Below are 24,619 nucleotides of genomic sequence, written 5' to 3'. Positions count from 1 at the left end.
GAACAGGAGGTAGTGAGAGAAAGAGAGGAGAGAGATGAATTGCATTCAGGAGATTTGATGAATGGCCAGGATTAAAAGAATCACATCCTACGGTTCAGATTTCATGGGAGTATCATGCTCCCAAAACCAGCTGTTTTTTTTGGGAGCACCATAGCCGGACTCACACTACAGATCCCATATCGTAGGGCCAGTAGTGTATTTGTCATACATCTTAGTCGTCGGTCAATTTACGATATAACTTAGTGTTTTTGTTTGTTTGTGGACGCTGCTATTCGCAGCCCTCTATTTACTCTCATAGCCCGTTAAAAATTTCCAATTATACTCGACAGTTAGTTACCGAAATTGAGATATATTTTCAGCATTCAATTACCGAAATATAATGTTTTTTTCAACAGATGTTTACCGAAAATGCATGTTCGGCAGTTGTTTACCGAAAGTTGAACATATTTTCGACATGTAGTTACCGAAATATAATCTTGTTTTCAACAACAATTTACCGAAATGTTATTTATGATTTTCAACAATCATTTACCGAAATGTTGTGGGCTACGGAAGAAAATAAAGGGCTGCGAATAGCGGCGCCCTTGTTTGTTTGTGTGTGTGTGTGTGTGTGTGGGGGGGGGGGGGGGGGGGGGGTGGGGGCGTCGGTGGCGCGGTTGTTGGTGTTAAAAAACACTAAGTGGTTATTGTTGCATGATCAATTTGATTTTTACATAAAAGATATGCCCAATGAAGCATAGTGAAATGCAATCTAGAAGTAAAACTCTCAGTGCTCTCACATGCCCCTGCATAGTAGTATTTTGTCAAAATGGTACGTAGTAATAGTTTCATTAATAGGAAAACAAATATATGAAATAATCACCTAAATGTAGCATTCGTCCTTAATCAAAGGATTAGAAAGCCACAAAGAAGAGTAGCATTCTCACGTACCCAGACCACTACTATCTCTCAAAGCCAAAGAATGGGTCACCCAAACTGCAGTCCTACACAAAATAGAAAACTCACCCTGATTAAAACTCTAACACCCAAAACAGCGATGCCGCCAAGCCAATTGATCTGATTCATCATTCGACCGTCACCAACACCGCCTTCCTTCATTATAAAACCATAACCTCCACCACGGTCGAAATCTAAACCCACGCCTCTAGAATGAAAGGGAAGCCAGGAAAAAGGAAAAGAGAAAAAATTACGAAGAAACTTTCAAATTTGACATCAAGAGAGAAAATCATCACCGAAAAGGAGGAGTTATTCAAAGCGATAGACAATTAAGGAAAAAGAAACACCCCATTATGAATAAAGTTCTCCCCTTCCACCGCCGCATATGGGTGGTGAAAACCCTTGTATAGTCAAGCAATGAACTGTACTGTCCAAAACCACCACATGATTAATCCAAAATTGGTGACTAATTGGGTGCTTCAATGCTATCATCTACAACGTACAAGATGGAAAGCATTAAGATCAATAAGTTACTTGGGGTTGTTTCGATGGTCATGAGTGTCCGGGTCAGTTTACTCATACCTCAACTAATTCTCTTTTCAGTCCGGTCAAAGACAGACTATCTACGCTGAAACTAAAAATTCACAATAAATTACTTTCTTACAATCTGACACTAAGAATCGAACCCTAAACAATTGTGTGAAGAACAAACCCACCAACCAATCGCGGCGTAACTTACCAAGAGTATGACCGTTGACTAGTAAGGAATTCTAAAAAAGTCAAAGTGAGTACTAACATAAAGTTACTATGAAACAGCAGATACCCTTGTCTGAAAAAGTAAAACTATAAGAATTGCCTCATCTACTCCACTCTCACTCACCTTCTCTCACTTTTCATAAACCTCCCTCTATATCAATTGCCTCAACAGCTAAACTTGTTTTTGTCTCTCTTTCCCATACTTGGCTGCACATCTGAATTCTCATGGAGGAACTGAAAACTTGGCCAGATGGGTCTGATCAGGAGGAGCTACTGAGGGAGCTTTTGGATAATTCATCGCCTTTCTTGCTACAACCGCCGGAATCAACCATCAACCACCTTGTCAATGCTGGTGATTATCCCGGGCCAACTATCGACGATATCGACAATGCTTTATCAGTGACGAATTACAAACACCATTTCCAGGACATCTCACCGGCCAGGTTTACTCTCATACTTATTAAAAAATGAAGATATGTGCCAAAAACGAAGGAAAACTAATGTAGAGACTAGCCTTTGGTTGTGGAGTACTTTTCTGGGTAAAAAGAACTTGTGGCATTTAGACAATTCATTGAATTGGAACCAGGTTTTTGACATTTTTATTGTGTTTCTCTTGGCAGGATTTCAATATTAGAGAAGGGTTTTAGCAAGGTTGAGAACAAGTATACTCTGAGAATTAAGAGTTGTGGTGGTGGTTTGGCTGATGATGGTTATAAATGGAGGAAGTATGGCCAGAAATCTATCAAGAACAGCCCAAATCCTAGGTAATTGGAGTTTTCCTTTACTTTTCATTTCTCTCTCTTCTATCGCAGTGTTTTTCTCCCGTTTTTCTTATGTCAAGTGATACGAGAATTACATTCATATATTTAACATCAGAAGTATGAAAACGGGAAATTGCATAAATCATGTGAGAGCCCGTTATAACTTAAGCTTACGCAATTATCAACTTATCTAAGAAATAGCTCCATACGCGGGAAGAAATAAATCAGCAAGCAAAGACTCTTGTAAAGGAGATAAAACAATCAATTCTGGCAACATTTGTTTTGAATAATGTACAAAGGTGACCAACTAGGCTAACTTTATTTCGTTTATTTTCGACTGTTTTCTTGTACTTTGGAGTTACAAGAGCAATGAAATTTTCGACAACTCGTGGAAACCAATTCCCAAAGTCCAAAATCCATCTTAACATCGCTTTCATAGAACTTGATTGTTTTACAGAAAAAACACTTTGTTTTTAATTAATTTTGAGAAATAGAAAAGATAGAAGCTAGGCCAACCGGATCATGAAACTCTATAGGAAAACGAATAAATGGTACAGATTTAAGTAACTCTTCTAGGGAAAAGTTCTGAGCCGTTGATTTGTTGTCATGGATAGTTTCTTGTTTTCTCTTTCCTTGACTATACCAAGTTTGTTTGAAGAAAACATCATCCTACTATATAAACAGTTCATCAATTTTTTTCTTCTTTTTTCCTTGTAATTTTATTTTCTAGAAAAAGGAATCTTTTAAGAAGTATACATTTGAGGTCCATTTAATATCATAGCTTAACAGAGACGTTTTAACATTTTCTGACCTAGTTAATGTTGTTCTCTGTCTTAAGATTTTCCCAAAACTCCTCTCAAAGAAGTTGAAATATCCTAGTGGGATATCTTTCGTGTTCCAAAAATGACATTAATCTTTTTCTTTTCTTTTTTTTTATAACCGGGTATTCCCGACTAATTCCTGGCTCTTGGAGTTAACGGCTTGACAAATTCTCCAGTGGCCTCAAAGTTAGAAATGTTTGAGCCTCAGTAGGATTCGAACATGCGACTGCATAAAGAAAAAATACTTAAATCATGACAATGACTTCTTAACTCCCATCTCATGTAACCACAAACCTAACCCAGAGATACAAAGGACAGGGGAACAATATTTGTTTACCAAGATAATGTATAATATTATGGCAAAGAAGTTCTAATGGGACTTTGGCCATGTACTTGTTTTTCAATTTTGCATTTAAGAGATTAATCCATTAACCACTTCATTTCCCCTCGTATTTATTTCCCAAGCCATCAGAGGGACAAAGCTCTAACAAAAATAGGGGTTTACACTCCAGACGGACGCAGAATTTTAACATTGGGTGAGAAAACATTCAATAAAAGCTTGTAACATTGAAAAGGCGGTATAAAATTTTCCCAATACAAATGCCAAAAGTACTACCTGATCGAACAAAAAAAAATCGTAGATATTTCAATTAATCTGCCTATTTGTAAAAACATACAATTGTGTATTTACATCTATTTTGAAAGGAAAATTGAAATATAGAACCTCATGTTATATGTTTTTTTTGTTTGTTTTTTTATAAAGATGTACAATCTTAGGACGAAGTTTAGTAAACTTTTCACGAAGAAGGATATACGGGTGTTGGATTTTTCAAAAAAAAAAGAAAAGAAAAGAAAGGCGCATATAATTTAAGTTCAAGGAAAAAAAAACTGCCCTAATTGTAAAAAAATTCTAAAAATGGATAGTCAGTCTCCCCAACTTATCTACCACTTGGTCCGTCATCATTGCCTTACCCATAGGTAATTGACCTTAAAGCCCAAGGCCAATGCTTTACCACATGTCACACAGGTTATAATATCGTGTTATTTTTTGGAATTTGACAGGTAAATTCATAACCGTTAATCAATCCAAAAGCTTATGTAGAGGGGTAAATTCATCTTAATATTTTCAACATGTCTCCTCACGTGTTTCTCCTTTACAAGTGGGCCAATTGTGTGTTAGTTCTTTACTCATTGGGTTGGTGAAAAGATTCGAACAAGTGGGCCAGAAAGCATTTGCCAACGGGCTTAATTTTGACTGTTCAACAAGTGGGCCTTACCCAATTCGTTTAGACAAACCCAAAGGATGTTGAAGTTGAACCCTTATGTTTTCTATGATGATCAGCAACTAGTTACTCATTCATTCACGTATTTTTGTTGCTGTGATGGAAAACAGGAGCTACTACAGATGCACAAACCCTCGATGCAGCGCCAAGAAGCAGGTCGAGCGCTCGAGCGATGACCTGGACACTCTCATCATCACCTACGAGGGCCTCCACCTCCACTTTGCATACCCGTATTTCCTCCTCGACCCACCACCCCAACACGTCAACCCACCATCCAAGAAGCTCAAGAGCAAAGTCTCGAACTCCGAAGCCCAAGCCCAACAAGCCCTCCCGATACAGGAAGACCACGACAAGCGAAGCCCGGAAAACTCGTCCGCAGGCCCTTTCCACGGCACATTCATGGACTGTAGCCCAGAAGGAATAGGCCCACAAGGCCTGCTGGAAGATGTGGTGCCTATGATGGTTAGAAACCCATCAAACCACCAATATTTCTCCTCCAATTCTTCATCTTGCTCTTCTTATCCTTCTCCACCTGCTTCACCTTCTCTCTCTTGGTCCCCTAACTATTCCACTTCATGTTTTAATATTGGCCTCTATGATGTGCCGTCAGGTGAACATTTCTAGTCCAGAATCCTAGTTATATGATTGAATAAGCCTTTATAAGATGTCATATGATTTTGATACTTCACTTTTAACCGATGACACTCTACTTTTTGTTTTGTAATTTCACATGATCAAGACACAAAGTGGAGTGCCAATGACTAAAACTGGAGTGCCAAAATCAATTTCCTTAGAAGATCTCTCTTTATGTGAGAATCATATTGAAATGATGTGCTAGAGATATATAGATATATTGTTGGAAGATGTATAATGGCTACATATCGTTTTTGGAGTGATGTGGGTCGGAATTTGGAATAAAGATAAATAGGGATTTGTTTGTGAAGTTCAATGGTTGTGAATTTATCCCACTCCTTCCTTGCAATTGGTTTCTCTAGATAATTTGATGTCCAATCAAAATTTATTTTTTTGGACTTTGTTTGGGACATGTAAGAAATGTCTTTATATTGAGAATCTTTTCAAAAAAGTTTATCGTTATTTACATTTTTTCTCTTCCTCCCGTGGAGACAGATGAAAAATATCGAAGAAATTAACAACAGATGAAAAAAAAAAAGAAGAGACAAAAAGTGATTTCAAAATGGACAAGCATTGCAAATTAATTGCTCATCAGAAAAGGGAAAAAGAAGAAGAAAAATGGCCTAATTAATTTTCAAGAACAGGTGCAAATGGAACAATTAATCTATGCATCACAACCTTAGCAAAACATTGAGAGTAGCCAACCCCACTCCTTCCATTTTAACAAATACGTACCATCCACAAACTTGGCAATGAATGACTCAAATTTCATCTCGATTGAACATATCTCAGTTGTCCAGCCAAGATGAAATTTAAGGCGTTTATTGCCAAACATGAACGGTCCAAATGGGGCCAACAGTCGTGCTATACCCGTGGCCGGGTGCAATCCAACCCCATCCAAGGCGGTCTCTCTCTCTCTCTCCCGTTTTCCGGTTAACAAACAGTGCACTTTTTCCATGCTCACAGTTCATCCCTCCTCTTCTGTGTCTCTCTCTCTCTCTCTCTCTCTCTCTCTCTCTCTCTCTCTCCTCTGACACACTTTTCGAACCATAGCGAATTTTTCGCCCCTATAGAGCCCTTATTAGAACCGGAGATATAATTTATGCGATAACCCTGTTTTTATCCGATCGCTCAATCTAGGGTTTCCTTATCTCCGACCAATTCATGTTCAGAGTATAGTCGCAATGATTTATTCACGTCTCGCACGCTCCCTCTCCCGCTCCTATCGCTCTGCATTTCATCCGGTAATATTTTTCTTCCGCTTGTTTATAAATTTTTTTTACCGTATATATCTCTGTTTTTATAAGATATATTAGATAAATCTAATTTACACGCCTTGTGTATCGTAAGAGGGCAACGATATTTTGCCTTGAATGTCGCCGAGCTTTTGCGGCGTTGTTACAAAGCAGAGCGGTGAGAGAAGTATTAGGCAGAGATTTTGCGGTTTGGTTATGAAATTTTACTAATGTTATGAATCATTCTGGTTTTTCGTATCCATTTTTTTTGGATAACTCAGTGTTCCGGCTAGCTTCCACGCACCTCGACTAATCTTGGGTCCCAATCAGGGGCGGAGCCAGAAATTTTGATTAGTGGGGTCAAAATTAGATTCATAGGCAATATAATTTTCTCTTTTTTCTACTCCAAAAAATAACCAAATTAAGTGATTAATTGCAAGATAGACTTACACTGATAATTGAATTTTGTGTTATAATTATCCCCAAAGACTTATTATATATGTAAAACGATGCATGATAGTCTCATTCATTAATAATATTAACTCTCAGAAAGAAGAGAACGATTGGGACTTCCTGTATTTGACGCAAGTTGGGGCAATTTACATATTTTTTATGGGCTCAAAATAGCAAAATTTGATTGCAAACTATCAAATATTCTCATGAGAAATCAAAGTGAGTGGGATGACCCCACTCGTACCTTAGTGCCTCCGCCCATAGGCCCAATTCTACCACCCACTTGCAGGGAGCCCAATTTAAATTGGAGCAAAGCTCTGTAGGGATTGGCCCAGTGGAGTTGACAGTACCTGAGAGGTTTCAAACCTAAGACCTTAGGAGTCATATCCAATTTTTTGGTGATAGAAGTTAACTCCCTCCGTCCCAAAATATTTGTCCAGTCGGCAAAACGAGAATTTATAACTAATACATATTTTTCAAGAAAAATTCAAAATTTTCAACAATTTACTAGTTGTTAATGAGTTCTTTCTTTTCATGAAAAAAGTTTGAATGTTTTCTGAAAACCAGAAAACTCAGTTTCATACGAGTCCTTGTTTATGGACCTTGAAGTTCCAGCATACAAGCAAGCACAAACATGAATAGGAGCAGGCAATGGGATTTTAGTGAAATTTGCTCAAGCGGATGTTCTCTGTTTTTATTGGTTCAAATCTCTTGATTTATTTGTTGTATTCTTTGAGCAGATACATTCCTTTATGGATGACTAAGGCTTCCTGCGTTACCACATTGTGTTTTATGGGATGACTCATAGACCTTATCTCTAACCACTTACGGGGAGCACATGCATGCACCTTTGAGTGGCGTGTGCCACCAGTGAATGCAGTTATTGGTAGCTTATTTGTTTTGTTTTGTTTTTTCTTGGCAGAATATTATTTCTGGTAATTATGGTGTAAGGGAAATGCTTTCGAAGGAATTAGTTGCTTCAAATGGCTGCAGTGGGGAGGGGTTAGGGCTTGTGAGGGGTTATTTGACTTCAATAGGAGCAGTGACTGGGAAGCAGCTTGTTTCTAATACAAATCTGCCAGGCTTCAATTCCATTTTTTCTAACCCGCGACTTCGGCGACTTTTTTGTAGTGAAGCTCCGAAGAAAAGAAGTGAGAAGTATTGGGCTTTGTGTTTTTGTTATATTCTGTTTTGATTTTTTTGTTTCATTTGGTTTTTCAATGTATGTTTGATTGGTGTTTCTTTTTTGTAAATGTTTTGTAGACTATGAGAATTACTACCCGAAAAATAAGAAGGAAATACCAAAAGAGAACAATCAGAAGTCAGAGTCCAAAGGTATGTACACAATTTCTGGAAAGTTTGATACCTTGATTTCAACTGTAATAGCTTTTTGGAATGGAATACTGATGTGTTGAAAGTTATGTGCTTGGTTTATTGCAAAATGCTTTACCATCATGATTGCCATCAACTTATGTGGTTGGTTCACATTTTGAACTTCAAACTTCCACTTTTTTTTTTTCTTTGTGCCCGTTCTGCATGCACTTCGCGCGCCATTGACGCTTTGCTCTCCTCTTATTCTTCATTGGACAGTTCGGATGGACTTTTCTTTCCCAACTAACTAGAAAAGGCTGTATCACACGAGATGTCGATTCGTTTTCCGCCCCCAATGAGATAGTGTTATAATGATGTTATTTTATATATGAAATGACCGAGCAGCAGAATGTGTCATGTCATTCTCCATGAGGATTTTGTACATGTATATATATTGCATTTTTTGCAATTTGGGATTGTAGCTGTGCGTGTAGTTTGCCTCCAGCAGCCACACTATCTACTGTTTGCTATTTTGGGTTTGTTAACGACACTTTCTATCACCAAGAAAATCTATACTGTAAACAACTTGTATATAATTTGTATAAATCAACCCAAATAGAGCCTTAAATCCGAATCAATTAGGGTTGGCTATTATATATAATTTGTACCATCCTTGTAATTTTTGCAACTATTGGTTGATGGGTGATGGATAGTGATTTGTGGGAGGCTTGGACCCTCTGTATTTCTGTATTATATCCAATTTGTAGCTTGGATGATTTCTTCAAGTATTGAATGAAAATGCAAGGGTTCTTAACCTCATGCCTCCACTGCTTGTGTTTATGTGCTGGTATGTGATTATGCTTGCAGAGAATTTAAGCTTTCTTGAGGGCGCCATAGATGCTCAATTAGCTAAATTGTGGAAATGACCAGGGACAAAAAATGTGGCATAAGGATTCTAGCCTTTAGGAGTGGCATAATATTATGCTAATATTGACACTCTCAGGCCTTGCCTTTGAGTTATCATGTCCTATGTCTTACTCATTCTTCATTTCCTTTCATTCGTATTTACCAGAGGAATCAAGTACAGGTGATCATGGGAACTCTCAGGAAAACTTCATGAAGCAGTTTCAGCATTTTGTCACACCTTTGTTGATTATTGGGTTGATGGCCTTGTCACTTAATTCAGCTCCCCGTGAGCAGGCACAGGTATGTGTTTCTCTATGTGCTCAATTCTTGCTCTTTCCGTGGCTACAAGAGAACATTCATGTGTTTGCAAGGCGCTTACTTGGAATTTGGAAATGTGAAGCAATAATGTCTATCCTTCCACTGTGGGAAATGATATTCCTACATGAAAGCCTGGAATGTCCAGGTTTAATTACAAGGGGTATAGTATGGAGAATTTATGAAACTTTGAGGGGTCTACATTTTGTGGTCAACATTAAATTGGCTAACGTCTTGAATTGTAAAAATGTTTTGGTTACATGAAACCTGTTAGATTGAGCAACTGTGGAGCCTCTAATATGTCAGTTTTCACTATGTTTGATAAAGTCATGCATTTGAATGAAGCAATTAATCGTTTTAATTTGCAATTTGATGTCCTCCTTGACAACAATGGTGGACCATTTTATAGTCATAAACTTGTTATGGTATTACAATTTCTTATTTTAAATCATGATTCCAATTACATCAGATTCATGTTTTGTTTCTCAATTCATGTTTGGTGGAATATATTTTGGGAGGGATCCGTCTAGTTGCTATGCGGCGATTAATCGCGGATTACTAATTGATATGGGGCCAATTTATCGCCGATTACTAGGCCTTGAAGCTCAAAGGTGGCCGACCGCCCGACTAGCGCCTATGGAGATTTAGAACATTGGTTAAATCACTGATCATCCACGGTACAAGTCACAACGTACGATGCGACTCTTGAACTGTTGGCCCTGACAAATTTAAACCCTTTTGCCTCTTGTTTCATGGAAGTACAGGAATACAGCTCTGTAGACTTTTTAATGTGTAAACGAGCAATACCCCGCAAGATTTGTTAACCGTTTGTTGATTTGAGGGTTTAGTAGGATCAAATGAAACTTTGCGGGTTCTAAAAAGTTTTACTGTGTATCTTAGACTTGCAGATGATTCTCGATTTGGTAACCATGGGCCCTTTTAGTGAATGCAATCTGTTCAAGCTAATCAACGGGAGATAAAAATGAGTTCGAAAGACAAAAATCTGAAACAGGAAATGAGAGGAAATAGGGAATTTGGTAAAAATATATTTAGGTTTATGTTTCCCACCAAATGAGACAAAAATTTCCTGCATGTATTTTGCCATTAAGTTGCAGCTTGATGTTGGAACAAATGAGACTAAATTAGTACTTAATAAGCATGTATAAATCAAGTAAAGAGTCTAAAGTTCACTTACACTAACAGAACTAATATGTTGGTCCTGTTACCAAGAATTTACATGGCATACGTTGTTATATTGCATATGTGTAAGATTTTATTATCTTTGGACATTGCATGTGTTGGATAAACCAAACCAAACCAAACTGAGCCTTGTGTTCCAATTAATTGGGGTTGGCTACATAAATCCTATTTTTCCAATGAGCTATGTCCAGGGCTACCCGTTCGCTTAGATTTAGTAAGCCCAAATCCTTCCGTATCATGGCATCCAAAGTCAGTTTAGGTCTTTCCCTAGCCCTACTATCCACTACTATCATGTCACTCTTCTTGACTGCTGTGTTTGCATGTGTTGGATATTTATACTTATTGCATTTACATATTAGTGGCATCTAATCTCTCTCTCTCTCTCTCTCTCTCTCTCTCTCTCTGATACATGTTGACTAATGTGCATGTTTGTCGTTACTCTTTGGGATGAACTGAGTGGTTCATATTATTCAGATTAGTTTCCAAGAGTTCAAGAACAAGCTACTTGAGCCTGGTCTGGTGGATCACATTGTTGTTGCAAATAAGTCAGTCGCTAAAGTGTGTGTGAAGAGCTCCCCATCTGCTACAAATCAAACAAACAATGAGGTTGTCCAAGGTCCTGCTGATGGTGCCCATGGTAGACGAAATGGGAGCCAATACAAGTACTATTTCACTATTGGAAGTGTCGAGTCTTTTGAGGAGAAGCTGGAGGAAGCCCAAGAAGCATTAGGAGTTGATCCTCATAACTATGTTCCTGTGACATATGTCTCTCAACTGAACTGGTACCAAGAATTCTTGAGGTTTGCCCCAACAGTCTTGCTTTTAGGAGCCGCCTTATTCATAGGAAAAAGAATGCAGGGTGGATTTGGTGTTGGTGGTCCTGGTGGCAAGGGTGCCCGAGGTATATTCAATATTGGAAAAGCACAGGTTATGAAGATGGATAAGAACTCAAAAAACAAGGTCAGGCATGGTTTTTATCATATTCTCTTGAATTTTCAAGGGCATCATATTTAAAACCATCTGGTTATGCGCACTTTCTATCTAAATTGCAATTGTAATTATGCTTCCTGAGGTTGTCCACCACCCTCGTTTTTTTTGTAAAGGACTTCCTTGCTGTTGGCCTGCATAAATATGAATTCCACTGCACTAATGCCCTACCTGTTTGATCTTGCAAAATGTCTGTCATACACTTGTTTAGAAACGTAATTGATCTTCTTCATTCTTGAAATGTTCTGAGTAGTCAAGTCTATTCCTGTTTCAGTTGTAAATATCTGTTGGCCCTTTGAAATTTGAATCAGGGAAAAATAAGAAACTCATCTCTTCTCTATCAAAGTTAATGAGAAATATATTTCTGCAGTTGATTTTTATTTGTCATTTTTTTTGGCCAAGTATAGAAATATTCTTCTCCTATTTTGAAGTGCTTCTCGTCATCCCCCAAATCCTACTGATGACATGCAGAGTGGTCCCCGGCTCCCCGCATAAGTCCAAAAAAGATCATTGTGGAATTTGGAACAACCAAAAATTATGTTGATTGACTGAAAACTTCTGCACTTGTTTTTCTTTGTATGACCAATTTGCACAACTTGATAATTGTATGACTAGAAGCAGTTTCAAAATGTGGATAGTTACTTTTGGATATCTATGTTCGTATGTGCGTAGAAATTCATGTTCTAACAATGTTACATGGACTCTTCTAGTACCCTTAAAATAGGCTAGGAATATTTCTTTACTTGTGAACGTAAGCTTGCCTTCTGCAAATATCTGAGAAAGTTAGAGGATTCAATCAGTGGCTACGGGTATCATATGTGTTCTAGATATGTCCCTAGACCCATACCCCACTCTTGGATGCATACCCCCCCATGTCTTACTATTTGAGCTTAGGAAGTTCCCATGCTGGGATACCCATGTTTACTAATGCATGTTGAAAATCTTGGTTACATAGGCGTTGAGAGTCATACTTAAGTGTGGGTGGAGTTTTTTTTATCTTTTTTTTGTCAGTGTGTGTGTGAAAGGTATCTTGTTAAAGTTATTTAAGGGCTTGGAGCATTTTATATTCACTTCATTTTTTTTTCACCAAAAAGGGAAGTTTATTTTCCTGCTGGTGGGTGTTCTAATCCTGAAATGTCAGGGATCTTTAAGCTCAATTTACCTGTTAGAAATTATGGCTATCGTTTAATTCTTTTAGCAAATTCCTCTAATTTTATGGGTGTTTTAGGTATTCTTCAAAGATGTGGCTGGATGCGACGAGGCAAAGCAAGAAATCATGGAGTTTGTCCACTTTCTCAAGAACCCAAAGAAGTACGAGGAGTTGGGTGCCAAAATTCCAAAAGGGGCTCTTCTTGTTGGCCCTCCTGGGACAGGAAAGACACTTCTTGCTAAAGCTACTGCAGGTGAATCTGGTGTGCCTTTTCTATCTATATCTGGTTCAGATTTTATGGAAATGTTTGTTGGAGTTGGTCCATCAAGGGTCAGGAACTTATTTCAAGAGGCAAGACAATGCGCTCCTAGCATTGTTTTTATTGACGAGATTGATGCAATTGGTCGAGCACGAGGGCGTGGGGGATTTTCAGGGGGCAATGATGAGCGTGAGAGTACTTTAAATCAGTTGCTTGTGGAAATGGATGGATTTGGAACTACAGCTGGAGTTGTCGTACTAGCTGGCACAAATAGGCCTGATATTCTAGACAAAGCCTTATTGAGACCTGGTCGGTTTGATCGTCAAATTACAATAGATAAACCTGACATAAAAGGCCGTGACCAGATATTTCAGATCTACTTGACGAAGTTAAAACTTGATCAAGAGCCATCATATTACTCTCAAAGACTTGCTGCTCTAACTCCTGGATTTGCTGGAGCCGACATTGCAAATGTTTGTAATGAAGCTGCTTTAATTGCTGCAAGGAATGAGAGTACACAAATTACGATGGAACATTTTGAGGCAGCTATAGACAGGGTCATTGGAGGTTTAGAAAAGAAGAACAAGGTATGTGTTAGATCAACCATCTTTATTTCCTGTTTAGCTACAGGTGGCTTTTGAAACTATGAGTCGTCTCTCTTATTTTTTGTCATTCTGTCGTCAATGTGACCTTATTCATTTGTTCGGTTATTGTGTTTTCTTTGGAAGACTCGAATAACTGTAGCGAAGAGAAGAGCATCCATTATGTTGCTTTGGATTGGGAATGACCACTAGTGAGAGGGCAAAAATAAGGGGAAGGACAAAAGAAAAAGCTATTGGCTCAAACTCATAAGCATTTTTCATTGTTGGACAATCACATATAACATTATGCTCTCCGTAAGATGGCTTGCATTTAATGCGAGAAAGATAGAAATTGTAAAATAGTGACTGGAAGAATCCCTATCATGTTTCGTGTGTTAGGGTACACAAATATGATAAAAATCACTTAAGAGAAATAACAAAAACTGAAATAATATTGAGGTGGATGACCTTCCATGTTATTTCTTTGTACTCTTTCTTACCTTTTGTTGACCCTTCAAGTTAGTTTCATGATGGGCTCTCTTTAGTAGGGTTGGGATTCGCAGGATCTAGACCATATGGAAGGCTGGTTACTAGTTTAGATTTTGGTTGATTTGGCTCAAAAGTGGTTCCTTGGTCTTTCTTATTAGAGAGTATCCATGTGACTAGAGCTTTGAATCCCCAATCCTATTAGAAAGTAACCTCAACCCAGAGGAAGAATTCAGATCAGTTCTAATGCATGCTTCTGGGGACCTAAGCAAGTTAGGCAATAGCTGCATTTCACTTGACCATATGAATTTAAAAGCAAAGTTCTATGCCTTGTACCTTCATTTTACTTTTATTCTTTTCTTGTCCTTTATACATTACATTCCAAGGTCCAGTTCTGTACGACATTTCCATGTGTATCTAAAGAGACCAAACCATTTTCCTTTGACTTGTGGAAGTATGGGTATGCCTATTCAATGCTTGGGTTAAAGATTCTGGCACCAAATATTGTGGCTGCACCCTTTAAAGGACTCTCACTGAGGAGCAAAGTACTTCATCGCTTGCTTTTATGACAATATAATTTTGAGATTATATATGCTATGCATAGGCTCAACTTAGGACACTTCTTCATGCCATCGCTCCCTATCCCCACCACCACTTCCATTTCAGCAAAAATGATACCACACAACTTTCTCCCTTATTTTGTAGAAAATAAAAATAAAAATCTCCAATAAAACTGCATGGACATTGTTCACTTAATTTTTGGACATTCCAAAAAATAGTCAAATAGATCCAAGGGGTAGAGAGCAAATTCTGGTTGCTTTCTTCAGCCTGACAGCTGTCTTCTCTTTGGTCCCTGTCCCTTTTCGACAAAGCAAAATTGGAGTGCTAAGAGCTAAATGGGCCAATATGCACTGTTGGTGACACAATGCAAGGCCATATGGTGCTTTAAGGACTTCGTTCAACGCATTGAAATTTGAACTGTAAATGTGTATTCATGACCCCTGTAAAGATGATATAATCTGCCAGTGGCGTCTGCTTTTCCTGCTCGGTAGCACCACTTTATGAATGACTTGTTATATTATTCATCAATTGAGAAGTGTGGAAAGAGAGAAATTCATTCTCTCTTTTTCCTTACAGGTGATAAGCAAGCTTGAAAGGCGGACTGTTGCGTACCATGAATCAGGTCATGCTGTTGCTGGTTGGTTCTTGGAACATGCAGAACCATTGCTCAAAGTGACAATTGTTCCTCGTGGTACAGCAGCTCTGGGGTTTGCTCAGTATGTTCCTAATGAAAATCTTTTGATGACCAAAGAGCAGCTCTTTGATGTGACATGCATGACCCTTGGGGGTCGAGCAGCTGAGCAGGTCAATATATCAATCCCCTCCCTCCTCTTTGCTTTTGCTATTTTTGTGGATAGAGTTCTGAGTTAACGTCAGCAATGTGTTCAAGCACCTGTCTTTTAAATCTTTCTAATTGCAGAAAGAAAATATGTGAACTCCAGCTCTGCGTGGTTCAACCACTTAAGACTCAGCCCCCCCCCCCCCCCCCCCCCCCAAAAAAAAAAAAAAAAACCCTTAAAATCAAGCCAGTGATATAATTCTTAATTTCCATTTGTTACCCGAATATCTTGAAATTGGGGTAATCACTGATAGGAATAGCAATAATCAGAGTTCTGTAGATATTTTATTACATAAAAAACCAAGCCGCAAACAAGAAAACCATGATGAATACATTAAACAAGTCTTCTTACGTTTTCAGTAACATGGCTTATATCTCTAGCATTGAGTATTGCACCTTAAGACATCAATACTCTTGATTAGAACCTAGATTCCCCTGCAATCCTTTCAAGCAATAAGAACTCTGATGTTTGTGAAGAAAATGGTATCATGAATGTTGTTTCTTTAATCTTCTGAGTTGGCTTTGCTTGAATTGCCAAAACATTAGGAACTTTTCATACATGAGTGATGTTCTTCGTATATCGGCTAAAGGAATGTGCGATTTGTGTGTGTTATTTGATCCAGTAGGTAGTGGTACCATTTTGTGCAATAATATGATTTTCCACAATGTTATTAAACAATATTTTCAGTACACAGGTTCGACGTGTGGAAAGAGTGCTTCTGGTTTAACCTATATTTGCATGGAACTTCTGATCTCCTGATTTTCTTAACTTGTAAATGTTTGAACCTTTCTATTCTCGCAAGTCTGATTATGCTTTTGGAGTAGGTTTTGCTGGGAAAGATTTCGACGGGAGCCCAAAATGACTTGGAGAAAGTGACCAAGATGACCTATGCCCAAGTGGCAGTCTACGGTTTTAGCGACAAAGTAGGTCTTCTCTCCTTCCCTCAAAGGGACGATTCCTTCGAAATGACCAAGCCTTACAGCAGCAAGACTGCTGCAATTATTGACAATGAAGTGAGAGAATGGGTGGGAAAAGCATACGAGCGCACTCTACGGCTGATAGAGGAGCACAAAGAGCACATTGCAAAAATCGCAGAGTTGTTGCTTGAGAAGGAGGTCCTTCATCAAGACGACTTGGTTCGAGTACTGGGTGCGCGACCGTTTAAGAGCAGTGAGCCCACGAATTATGATAGGTTCAAGCAAGGGTTTCAAGAAGAGGATAAAGAAACGAAACAAACAACTCAGGGCGGGACCGTGGAGGAAGATGGGTCATCATCGCCTTTGGGACCTGAGGTGGTGCCGGCATAGTGAATAAATAGACTTAGGGTTGTATAAATTATCGATTTAGGTGGTTTCGCTCATGGCCTGCTCCCTTTATTTGAGGTTTACGAATTTGTAAAAAATTCACACATCTCAAATAGTTGTACCCGGAGAAGTTCTTCTATATTTGAATATTTTCCGACCGGCCATGCATTGGTGTGGAAATAAATCTTGAATTGGAAACGGAGATGGCAAATGAAGTGATGACTCGGAGTTTCAAGCTTCTTTGCTTGTTCAGGTTGGATGGCTATCAATTGTTCAGTTTGTATGTTTCCTCCTTACTTGTTTAAGCCATGCTCATGTGGTGCCCGAGCAGCCCATCCGGGCTATCCAAAAGTATGTTGGACGGTTCAAATTGAAATCATCTCTCCTCTCATTCCACCACTCTCTCCACTCTCTCTCTCTCCTTTTTTCTTTTTTCAAATCCAAGCCGTTCAAAATCAAAATGGACAGCCCAGATGCACTGAGTTGGCAACACGTGGCACTCATCCGGTACCCAAAAATTTCTTAGAAATTAGGGATAGAATTCTTCTCTATTTTGCTTGGAGCATTTGCAACCATACTACTCCTACAACAATATCTTATGTCTCCAAAATAGAGAGTTTTAATCTTGGAGATTCAAAATGGTAGTATTTGTGTATTTACAAGGTGGTTAGAGATTTGTTACTCATTGTCTCTCCCCACAAATTTTCAACTTTTCGTATTTATCTTTTGTTTTTCAAAAACTCATCATTTGTTGTAAAAAATCTGCATTCACCAACCCCTTAAATTTAGTCACATAATTCAAAGTCTTTTAACTAACTTATCAATTAGAAATTAGACTTTATTATCAATAACTAATTTATTATTCTTTTAATGAAATTTTATTTTGGATTTTGCTTAAATGAATGATCGACTTCTTGTTGAACGGGTAAAACGCATACAAAATTGGATTTATGTACAAAAACTATATGCATTTAGTATGAGAATAACTAACAAGAAGTACTCCATCCGTCCCAAAATGTTCGTCCGGTCGGCAAAATGAGGACTAAAAAATAATGCATTTCTTTCAAGACAAAATCTAAATTTTTTCCATAAATTAAAAGAATTCGACATCTAGTAAATGGTTGAAAAAAATTGGAACTTTTCTCGCAAAAATTGTATTATTTTTACGTCATCGTTTTGCGAACTAGACAAATATTATGGAACGGAGGGAGTATAACTTTATGAAAACAAATGGACGTCTTTTAGCAAACCAAGACATATTCCCTGCAAGCCTTTGGCATCACACCGCTATTACCATTTCGTCTCACGCAAAAAATGGTACTATTAAAATTTAAAAGATACTAGTTTTTTTTTATGGAGAGACGCAATCTCAGCCGTCTATTCGTGCAGTCAATAGCTGAGATTCGTTTTCAATTATGATCAGTTATAATTAACTCTTCTCTGAAAAAATTTCATTAACATACATCCAAAATACTTTTAATTTTAGACGGTCACGATTGTGTGTTGTTTACAGTATCTCCGTAAAAAAGATTTTCTCAAAATTTACACAATCTCACGAATGCAGTGATACCATTGGGAACAAATAGGGGAAGTGCTACAATACACACATTTTATTTGGGTGTGTATCATATGCACCCTTATTAAAATACACTAAAATGTTATGATTCTCAAAATGTTATGAATCTATTGCTAAAAAGTTACGAATCATATTGATAAAAAGTTACGAATTTTTAGTATAAAAGTTACGATACGAAATAAAATGTTATGAATGACCGGTCCTACAAGGAATTTTTTATGAGGTGGCACAATATGAACCATACAATAGGTGCATATGGTACACACCTTAAAGGGGTGTGTATTGAAGACTTTTCCAACAAATAGACATCCTTTAGGTAAACTCGTAAACCGGCAAGACGACACCCATGCTAGCCTTTGGTATCGGGAGTTGAATTATAAAAAACATACGTGGAAATAGAACCTCCCAAGATAAGGTTACCCAAGCAAAAATCGGATAAGAAAATCAGCCCAAGTAACTACTTTTAACGGCTAAGAAACAAACAAACACACACACACTCTCTCTCTCTCATTTCCGGGGCTCACCGGTCGACAACCGCCGCCGGATGGACAGTAATCCATCCAACTAGTCCACCGTCAATGGCCACCGCGACACTTGTCCCACTGGTACCCCTTACGCCGTCAAATTCAACCCTGCGTCAATGTCCTAAACAGTACTCTTTGTCGAAATCCCTCATTACTCCAACACTTCTAGAAACTCCGTCGCCGTTTTCTCGAAGTTCGAGGATTTCCAAAAGGGATTCGAAGAGGCTATTTGCGGTTTCGTCAATGGCCGATTTGAACGGTGGCACAGTCCTTGTTACAGGCGCTGGCGGTAGAACTGGTAGCACTTTCTTTTTAACTTTACTCTTTATTGCAAGAGCCTATATTATGCATATGTGTATACTTCTGTTTCTGCATATCTTTTTGATAGTCAGGTGTTCGGGTAGCTTACACGCACCTCTGCTAACTAGCGAGGCCCCAATTAAAGTTAGAGCTTTGCTGCAAATGAATTAGCCCTAAGGAGTTGATAGCCCCTGAAAAGTTTCGAACAGACTTAAGGAGGAAACAAATCCTGAGTCTCAGGCCTTGACCACAAGGCCAACCCTTGGGTTCTTTTTGTGTATTTGATGTATGTATCCACAATTTGAGAAGTTTCTATTTGTGGGGTTTGGGCTTCTTGGATGATGTGGTGGAAATTAATGTGTTTGGGTTGAAGGACTTTCTTCTGCAAACTTAGATTGTCTGACCCAACTTATGTGCACCTCAATTAATGCATGCAGACAAATTCAACTGTACACTAGTGGGGTCTGATGAAAGCCGTGACTGCGCCCCATATAGACTATGGACTGCCCCAGAAGAGTTGAATCGAAGATCTAGAAGGGAGCAACCGGACGTCCCAAGCCTTGACCATCATGCCCAACCCCTTGGGGTTCTTTTGGTTGTATGGATTAACGTTACATTGGTTGCAGTTCCATAGTTTGATAATTTAACAACGCTGATAGAAAACCATGATTGGACAGATACTAAGTGTTATAAAAGTGCAATTAAATTTTTTTTTTGGGTGTCATTTTTCGTTTTTAGCTCCCTTCATCATGCTTTGAACACAAAGAATAGTGTTTAACTATTAGACCTAGTTGGATGTCCCAAAGGGTGATGAATCAATGCATACTCGTGTTAGTTTTAAGAATCTGAGGTAACAGGAGCAATTTGGACCACTAGGGCATATTAGATTAACACCTAGATGTGGTTTAAGGGCACGTTTCACTAGTTGGATTAGATGTGGAATTGGCTTACGCGGTTGGCTTCGAGAATTTGAGTCGGTGGTGAAATACAAATGCTTTGGTCCTACATATTTAACCTGAAAATTTAACTCAAACCTATTGACGTTTATCATTTATTTCTTATAAACCAACTTAAAATAAACCACTCAAGTCATAAGTAAAAGAATAATTTTAAGACATTTGTCATAAAAAGTTGGCTTTACAAGTTTTTGATATTTACCAATATTATCAAACATGCTCACCCAACATATTTAATCAAAGACACCAATCTATGGATATTCTGAAATCAAGTTCTTATCAACATTATTGTTGAAACAACTCTTTCCTCAAGTCTTTTTGGAGTTCATTTGGTTCAGAAGGAAAATGGAAACTTGCTAACTGGTAAGGGTCATTGAAACTTGCTGACTGACTAGAGTTGGCAACAAGGAGAGATGCATTATGGGACAGAGGTGGTGCAGTCCCTACTGAAATAGAGGTAGAGGCAGGGGAATTGCATAGTCCATGGGACGTCGCATGACTCGTATCTGGCATTTAGTTCCTGGGAAAAACTCTGGTACACACCACCTTTGAAAATCTTTGTTGTTCATTTTTATGAATTTTCGTGGCTCACTTTATGAGTTTTTTTGGCTCATTTCATGAAAGTGTGTACGGTACGCCCTTTAGAATTTTGTGGCTTACTTTTATGAATTTTTGTGGCCTGATATATGGTTCCTACTATTGGTGGAGGGATTACAAGTCCACTGCATAGAAAATTGGGAATTGGAATATATAATACCTTGGGACCATGTTGGTTATCCCCTCTAATATTCCCTCACTAAGAGTTCTAAATGGGGCCTAAGGTGTGGTTGGTCAGGATAATAATCTCATCCAGTAGTGTATTATTGTTATTAGTGCAAACATCTACAAGATGTATGGCGAACTCACTGCAAATGACGTGTGAGTGGATTTTTGACATTAAATCCATGATAGTGGGTGTGTTGGTCCTATACATGGACCACAAATGACACGTCATGTTGGTGGGGAAATTCTGTTTAGGACTAAGATGACTGAATGCTTTTCTGTGGTGCTGGATCAGGTGCTGCAATTTTAGAGAACCAATTAGACCAGACTAAAACCTAGTTGTTAAGTACTCCAGCTTACATTGTGATAACCTGTTTGTTCTAAATGTTCTTTTTATTTCAATGATATATGTCATTCCACTTTAATTATGACCGTGAAAGTAGGCGAAACTGCTAAGCTACATTGGCATTGGTGTTAATGTAACAGATTTAATGTAGATATTCCTTCTGACTTGTTCTATGTTGCTTGATGTTTTCAGGACAAATTGTTTATAGGAAGTTGAAGGAGAGGACAGATCAGTATGTTGCAAGAGGTTTGGTCAGAACGGAGGAGAGCAAGGAGAAAATTGGTGGTGCAGATGATGTTTTTGTTGGGGATATAAGGAATGTTGACAGTATTGTTCCTGCGATCCAAGGTATTTATGCTCTCATAATTCTTACGAGTGCTGTGCCAAAAATGAAACCTGGGTTTGACCCAAGTAAAGGTGAGAGGCCTGAATTCTACTTTGAAGATGGAGCATTTCCAGAACAGGTAGCTACTTTTTGTTTGTTTGTTCTGATACGTATTCAATACTGCGTGGCTTTAACTTTTTGCTACTATTTGAGATTTTTTATTTATGTGTGAGTGTGTGTGCATGCCTTTATGTTTCCCTGATTGAATAGGTTTTCGTGTTAGGTTGACTGGATTGGGCAGAAGAATCAAATAGATGCTGGTGAGGTTTTCTATTCGTAGTTATGTCTTCTACACAGTTTCAAATCATTTGAATCTTCGCAGTTATTGTTTGTTTGGCGTGTGGAGAGCTGAATTATTTGGTTTTTATGTACAGCTAAAGCTGCAGGAGTGAAGCAAATTGTTCTTGTTGGGTCCATGGGAGGCACAAATACTAGCAACCCCTTGAACAGCATAGGAAATGGAAATATTTTGGTCGGTACCTTTTTGTTTTATCTCCTCACAAAAAGTTTCTTTTTTGTTGTTTGCTTCTTTTTCCCTTTTCTTGGCTTTGCAGTTTTATTTGGATCTTGGTTCCTTTGTGATGCATTTCCTTACTCTTCTAAGCTATCTCCTCTCAATATTTTTGCTAATAGAAAATCTTTAAAATACAAAACGAATCCATGATCCTCATGCACGCATACAAGTTGGTACCTAGAAGTTGGAATCTGCCATCTTGATGAATTGGTTGGAGTCTCTAACATTGGGAGATTTTTTAAGCTAAGTAGCACACAGATGGGCGAGACAACACTGACATTGGACTCTGACATGTTAATTTTCCAAAGAATGGAGGCCACAACACATCCGGGAGACGGTAAAGAAATATAGTTACACATTACAAAATGAAAGCTTTAACTATAATAATTACATAATATGCCTACATCCGCACATGCCATTACTTCATATACATTGCCTCATTCCCAAAAGTGTTCCAACAAAGTGTTTCATTATTCACATTTCTCCTTATAATTTGTCAACAATCATCCCTCACACAGAAGCAAGAATTTCCTAATCTTTAACAAGATCCTACCAGCAAATCCATTTGACACCCCTGACGTGTCCATGAAGTGTATCACTGAGAAGTCTATTACAATTCACAACTCTGGAACATGAGATACCTTTATAGGCATTTGTGATAACATAAGCATGAAGTGCTTCCATTTTCCTACTCTGTTTTTGGTTCCGTTTTTCTTTTGGGGGTTACTTTTCCTCCTTGAAATTGTTTCCATAAGAAATTTCTGCTAAAAACAACTTATTCTAATTTCCTTGTCATTTTACAGATTTGGAAGAGAAAGGCTGAACAGTATCTGGCTGACTCTGGAATCCCATACACTATTATCAGGTATGTCCTTCTCTTTTTACTTTTTATTTTTGTGAGAATTTATAAAGTTCTCTTTGCATTATTGACTGAATACAAACCATGAAGTAGAAGATAGGTAGTTTTGGTAACATTCAGATAGCCCTGTAAAATGCTATCTAAATGTTAAGGGGAAGGTAGAGATTCAAAGTTGCGGTATTTGTTTTCATAAAGTTATACTTCTTGCTATCCCGATAGTTTCAGTCTATTAGAGTCCCATGTCCTTTGAAATTTGTTTGTGATGAATTTGTACTATACATTCCTTTGAAAGTTATTCTTCTTGCTCATTCTCGGTGATTCTAGAGTGGTGAAAATTGATCACTTCTTAAACTCAAAATTATCTACTATTGAAAATTTTGCAAATGAAGCATAAGAGTTATATTTAGCTAGTTACCATCATTAACATTGATTTTGTGACTCATATCAACAACGTGTCGTTTTTGAAACCTGATTCTTGCATCTTTCTTATGATAAAGGGCTGGAGGCCTGCAAGACAAAGAAGGCGGTATTCGGGAATTACTTATTGGAAAGGATGATGAGCTTCTACAGACAGAAACAAGGACTATTGCCAGGGCTGATGTTGCGGAAGTCTGCGTTCAGGTATTTATGTCCGAAGTATTGTGGCTTAAGGAAGTTATATGCCCCTTGATTTCTCTTAGCACAATCCTGAAGCTGAATATTCTTTTTTTGTTTGAACGATTTTTTGTCTTCGTAGCATATAACGTATTCCTCTTTTGCGAACAGGCACTACAGTTTGAGGAGGCCAAATTTAAGGCATTTGACTTGGCCTCAAAGCCTGAGGGCACTGGCACACCGACAAAGGATTTCAAGGCTCTGTTTGCCCAAATAACTACTCGTTTTTGATAAACAACTAGCAATGCATTCCAGATCGACTTTGTCCAAATAACTACTCGTTTTTGATAAATAACTAGCAATGCATTCCAGACTTTGTTATTCATCATCGGATGTAGTTATTGAGAACCATATTATCCACCTCATTGTACACTTTTTGACCTCAAATAAAGAAAGAAAAGTTTGGGCTTAGGTTCCCTCAAGCATTTATGTTGTTGTGCAACAGCGATTGACATTGCTAAACTGAAGCTATATATATTTGGGTGTCTCCCGATACTTTCTCCTACACAGATTCGCTAAATTATGATTGGATGACAATGTGAACAGCTAGCCTGAGTAGCTTTTGCTTCGCCCGGTTTATGATCCCTTTTCTGATTACCTCATCCAATCTCATGAGAAGCAAGCCCAGCAGGCCCTGCTTTAACCTGTCCCCAGACAGCCAGCTCGTTGAAGCTTCAAGTAACATTGTGAGCGATGCTTTTGAGTAATTAGATTAGGTGTGTTTTGAAGTTCAAGCACTTCACTTGTGGAAAAGTATACAACATGTACTGCAAAGACCTTCATGGCCATACTCTCCTTCACATCTAGTTGTATTTTCCATTTTTCTTTTCTGTTTATTCATGTTTGCAGAATCTTTTAATGAGTTTTTAGTAACGTCAGAAACACACCAAGTAGCCTGATTCCTTACCCATGCTTAATTGAGATTGAGGATCCGTCCATATTGTCCACTTGCAATCTGATGTGCAC

General features: G+C 38.2%; 4 protein-coding genes across 4 annotated transcripts in view; 3 read left to right on the top strand and 1 right to left on the bottom strand.

Moving 5' to 3' along the window:
• The window catches only part of LOC131322031 (uncharacterized), an 82,880-nt gene that overhangs the window by 45,158 nt on the left and 13,103 nt on the right, over positions 1 to 24,619 (bottom strand). The gene's annotated exons all lie outside the window — the stretch shown is intronic.
• On the top strand, positions 1,747 to 5,495 carry LOC131322034 (probable WRKY transcription factor 49). Its single transcript, XM_058353132.1, has 3 exons — positions 1,747 to 2,135; positions 2,313 to 2,456; positions 4,668 to 5,495. The coding sequence occupies exons 1-3, from the start codon at positions 1,918 to 1,920 to the stop codon at positions 5,179 to 5,181; spliced, it is 876 nt and encodes a 291-aa protein (XP_058209115.1). The 5' UTR covers positions 1,747 to 1,917; the 3' UTR covers positions 5,182 to 5,495.
• On the top strand, positions 6,080 to 17,015 carry LOC131322028 (ATP-dependent zinc metalloprotease FTSH 8, mitochondrial-like). Its single transcript, XM_058353126.1, has 8 exons — positions 6,080 to 6,434; positions 7,801 to 8,029; positions 8,142 to 8,213; positions 9,262 to 9,395; positions 11,085 to 11,570; positions 12,826 to 13,593; positions 15,211 to 15,438; positions 16,298 to 17,015. The coding sequence occupies exons 1-8, from the start codon at positions 6,375 to 6,377 to the stop codon at positions 16,778 to 16,780; spliced, it is 2,460 nt and encodes an 819-aa protein (XP_058209109.1). The 5' UTR covers positions 6,080 to 6,374; the 3' UTR covers positions 16,781 to 17,015.
• LOC131322033 (uncharacterized protein At5g02240-like) lies at positions 18,766 to 24,078 on the top strand. The gene is made up of 7 exons (XM_058353131.1): positions 18,766 to 19,175; positions 21,434 to 21,705; positions 21,850 to 21,886; positions 22,001 to 22,098; positions 22,944 to 23,005; positions 23,497 to 23,620; positions 23,765 to 24,078. Exons 1-7 carry the CDS (start codon positions 18,932 to 18,934, stop codon positions 23,882 to 23,884), a joined length of 957 nt encoding a protein of 318 aa, XP_058209114.1. The 5' UTR covers positions 18,766 to 18,931; the 3' UTR covers positions 23,885 to 24,078.

This window comes from Rhododendron vialii, chromosome 4a, assembly GCF_030253575.1.
Source record: "Rhododendron vialii isolate Sample 1 chromosome 4a, ASM3025357v1".
In the NCBI taxonomy this organism is placed as follows: Eukaryota; Viridiplantae; Streptophyta; class Magnoliopsida; order Ericales; family Ericaceae; genus Rhododendron; species Rhododendron vialii.
Note: the sequence above shows the minus strand (reverse complement) of the source record. Positions and strands in the feature narration are given on the sequence as shown.

Excerpts from the sequence above, each read along its gene's own strand:
- LOC131322034 (XM_058353132.1), top strand. The coding sequence starts at position 1,918 with ATGGAGGAACTGAAAACTTGGCCAGATGGGTCTGATCAGGAGGAGCTA. Across the intron at positions 2,136-2,312 it reads CAGGACATCTCACCGGCCAG|GATTTCAATATTAGAGAAGG; the intron begins GTTTACTCTCAT and ends TTCTCTTGGCAG. Across the intron at positions 2,457-4,667 it reads AAGAACAGCCCAAATCCTAG|GAGCTACTACAGATGCACAA; the intron begins GTAATTGGAGTT and ends GATGGAAAACAG.
- LOC131322028 (XM_058353126.1), top strand. The coding sequence starts at position 6,375 with ATGATTTATTCACGTCTCGCACGCTCCCTCTCCCGCTCCTATCGCTCT. Across the intron at positions 8,030-8,141 it reads TGAAGCTCCGAAGAAAAGAA|ACTATGAGAATTACTACCCG; the intron begins GTGAGAAGTATT and ends AATGTTTTGTAG. Across the intron at positions 9,396-11,084 it reads CTCCCCGTGAGCAGGCACAG|ATTAGTTTCCAAGAGTTCAA; the intron begins GTATGTGTTTCT and ends CATATTATTCAG.
- LOC131322033 (XM_058353131.1), top strand. The coding sequence starts at position 18,932 with ATGGCCACCGCGACACTTGTCCCACTGGTACCCCTTACGCCGTCAAAT. Across the intron at positions 19,176-21,433 it reads AGGCGCTGGCGGTAGAACTG|GACAAATTGTTTATAGGAAG; the intron begins GTAGCACTTTCT and ends TGATGTTTTCAG. Across the intron at positions 23,006-23,496 it reads ATCCCATACACTATTATCAG|GGCTGGAGGCCTGCAAGACA; the intron begins GTATGTCCTTCT and ends CTTATGATAAAG.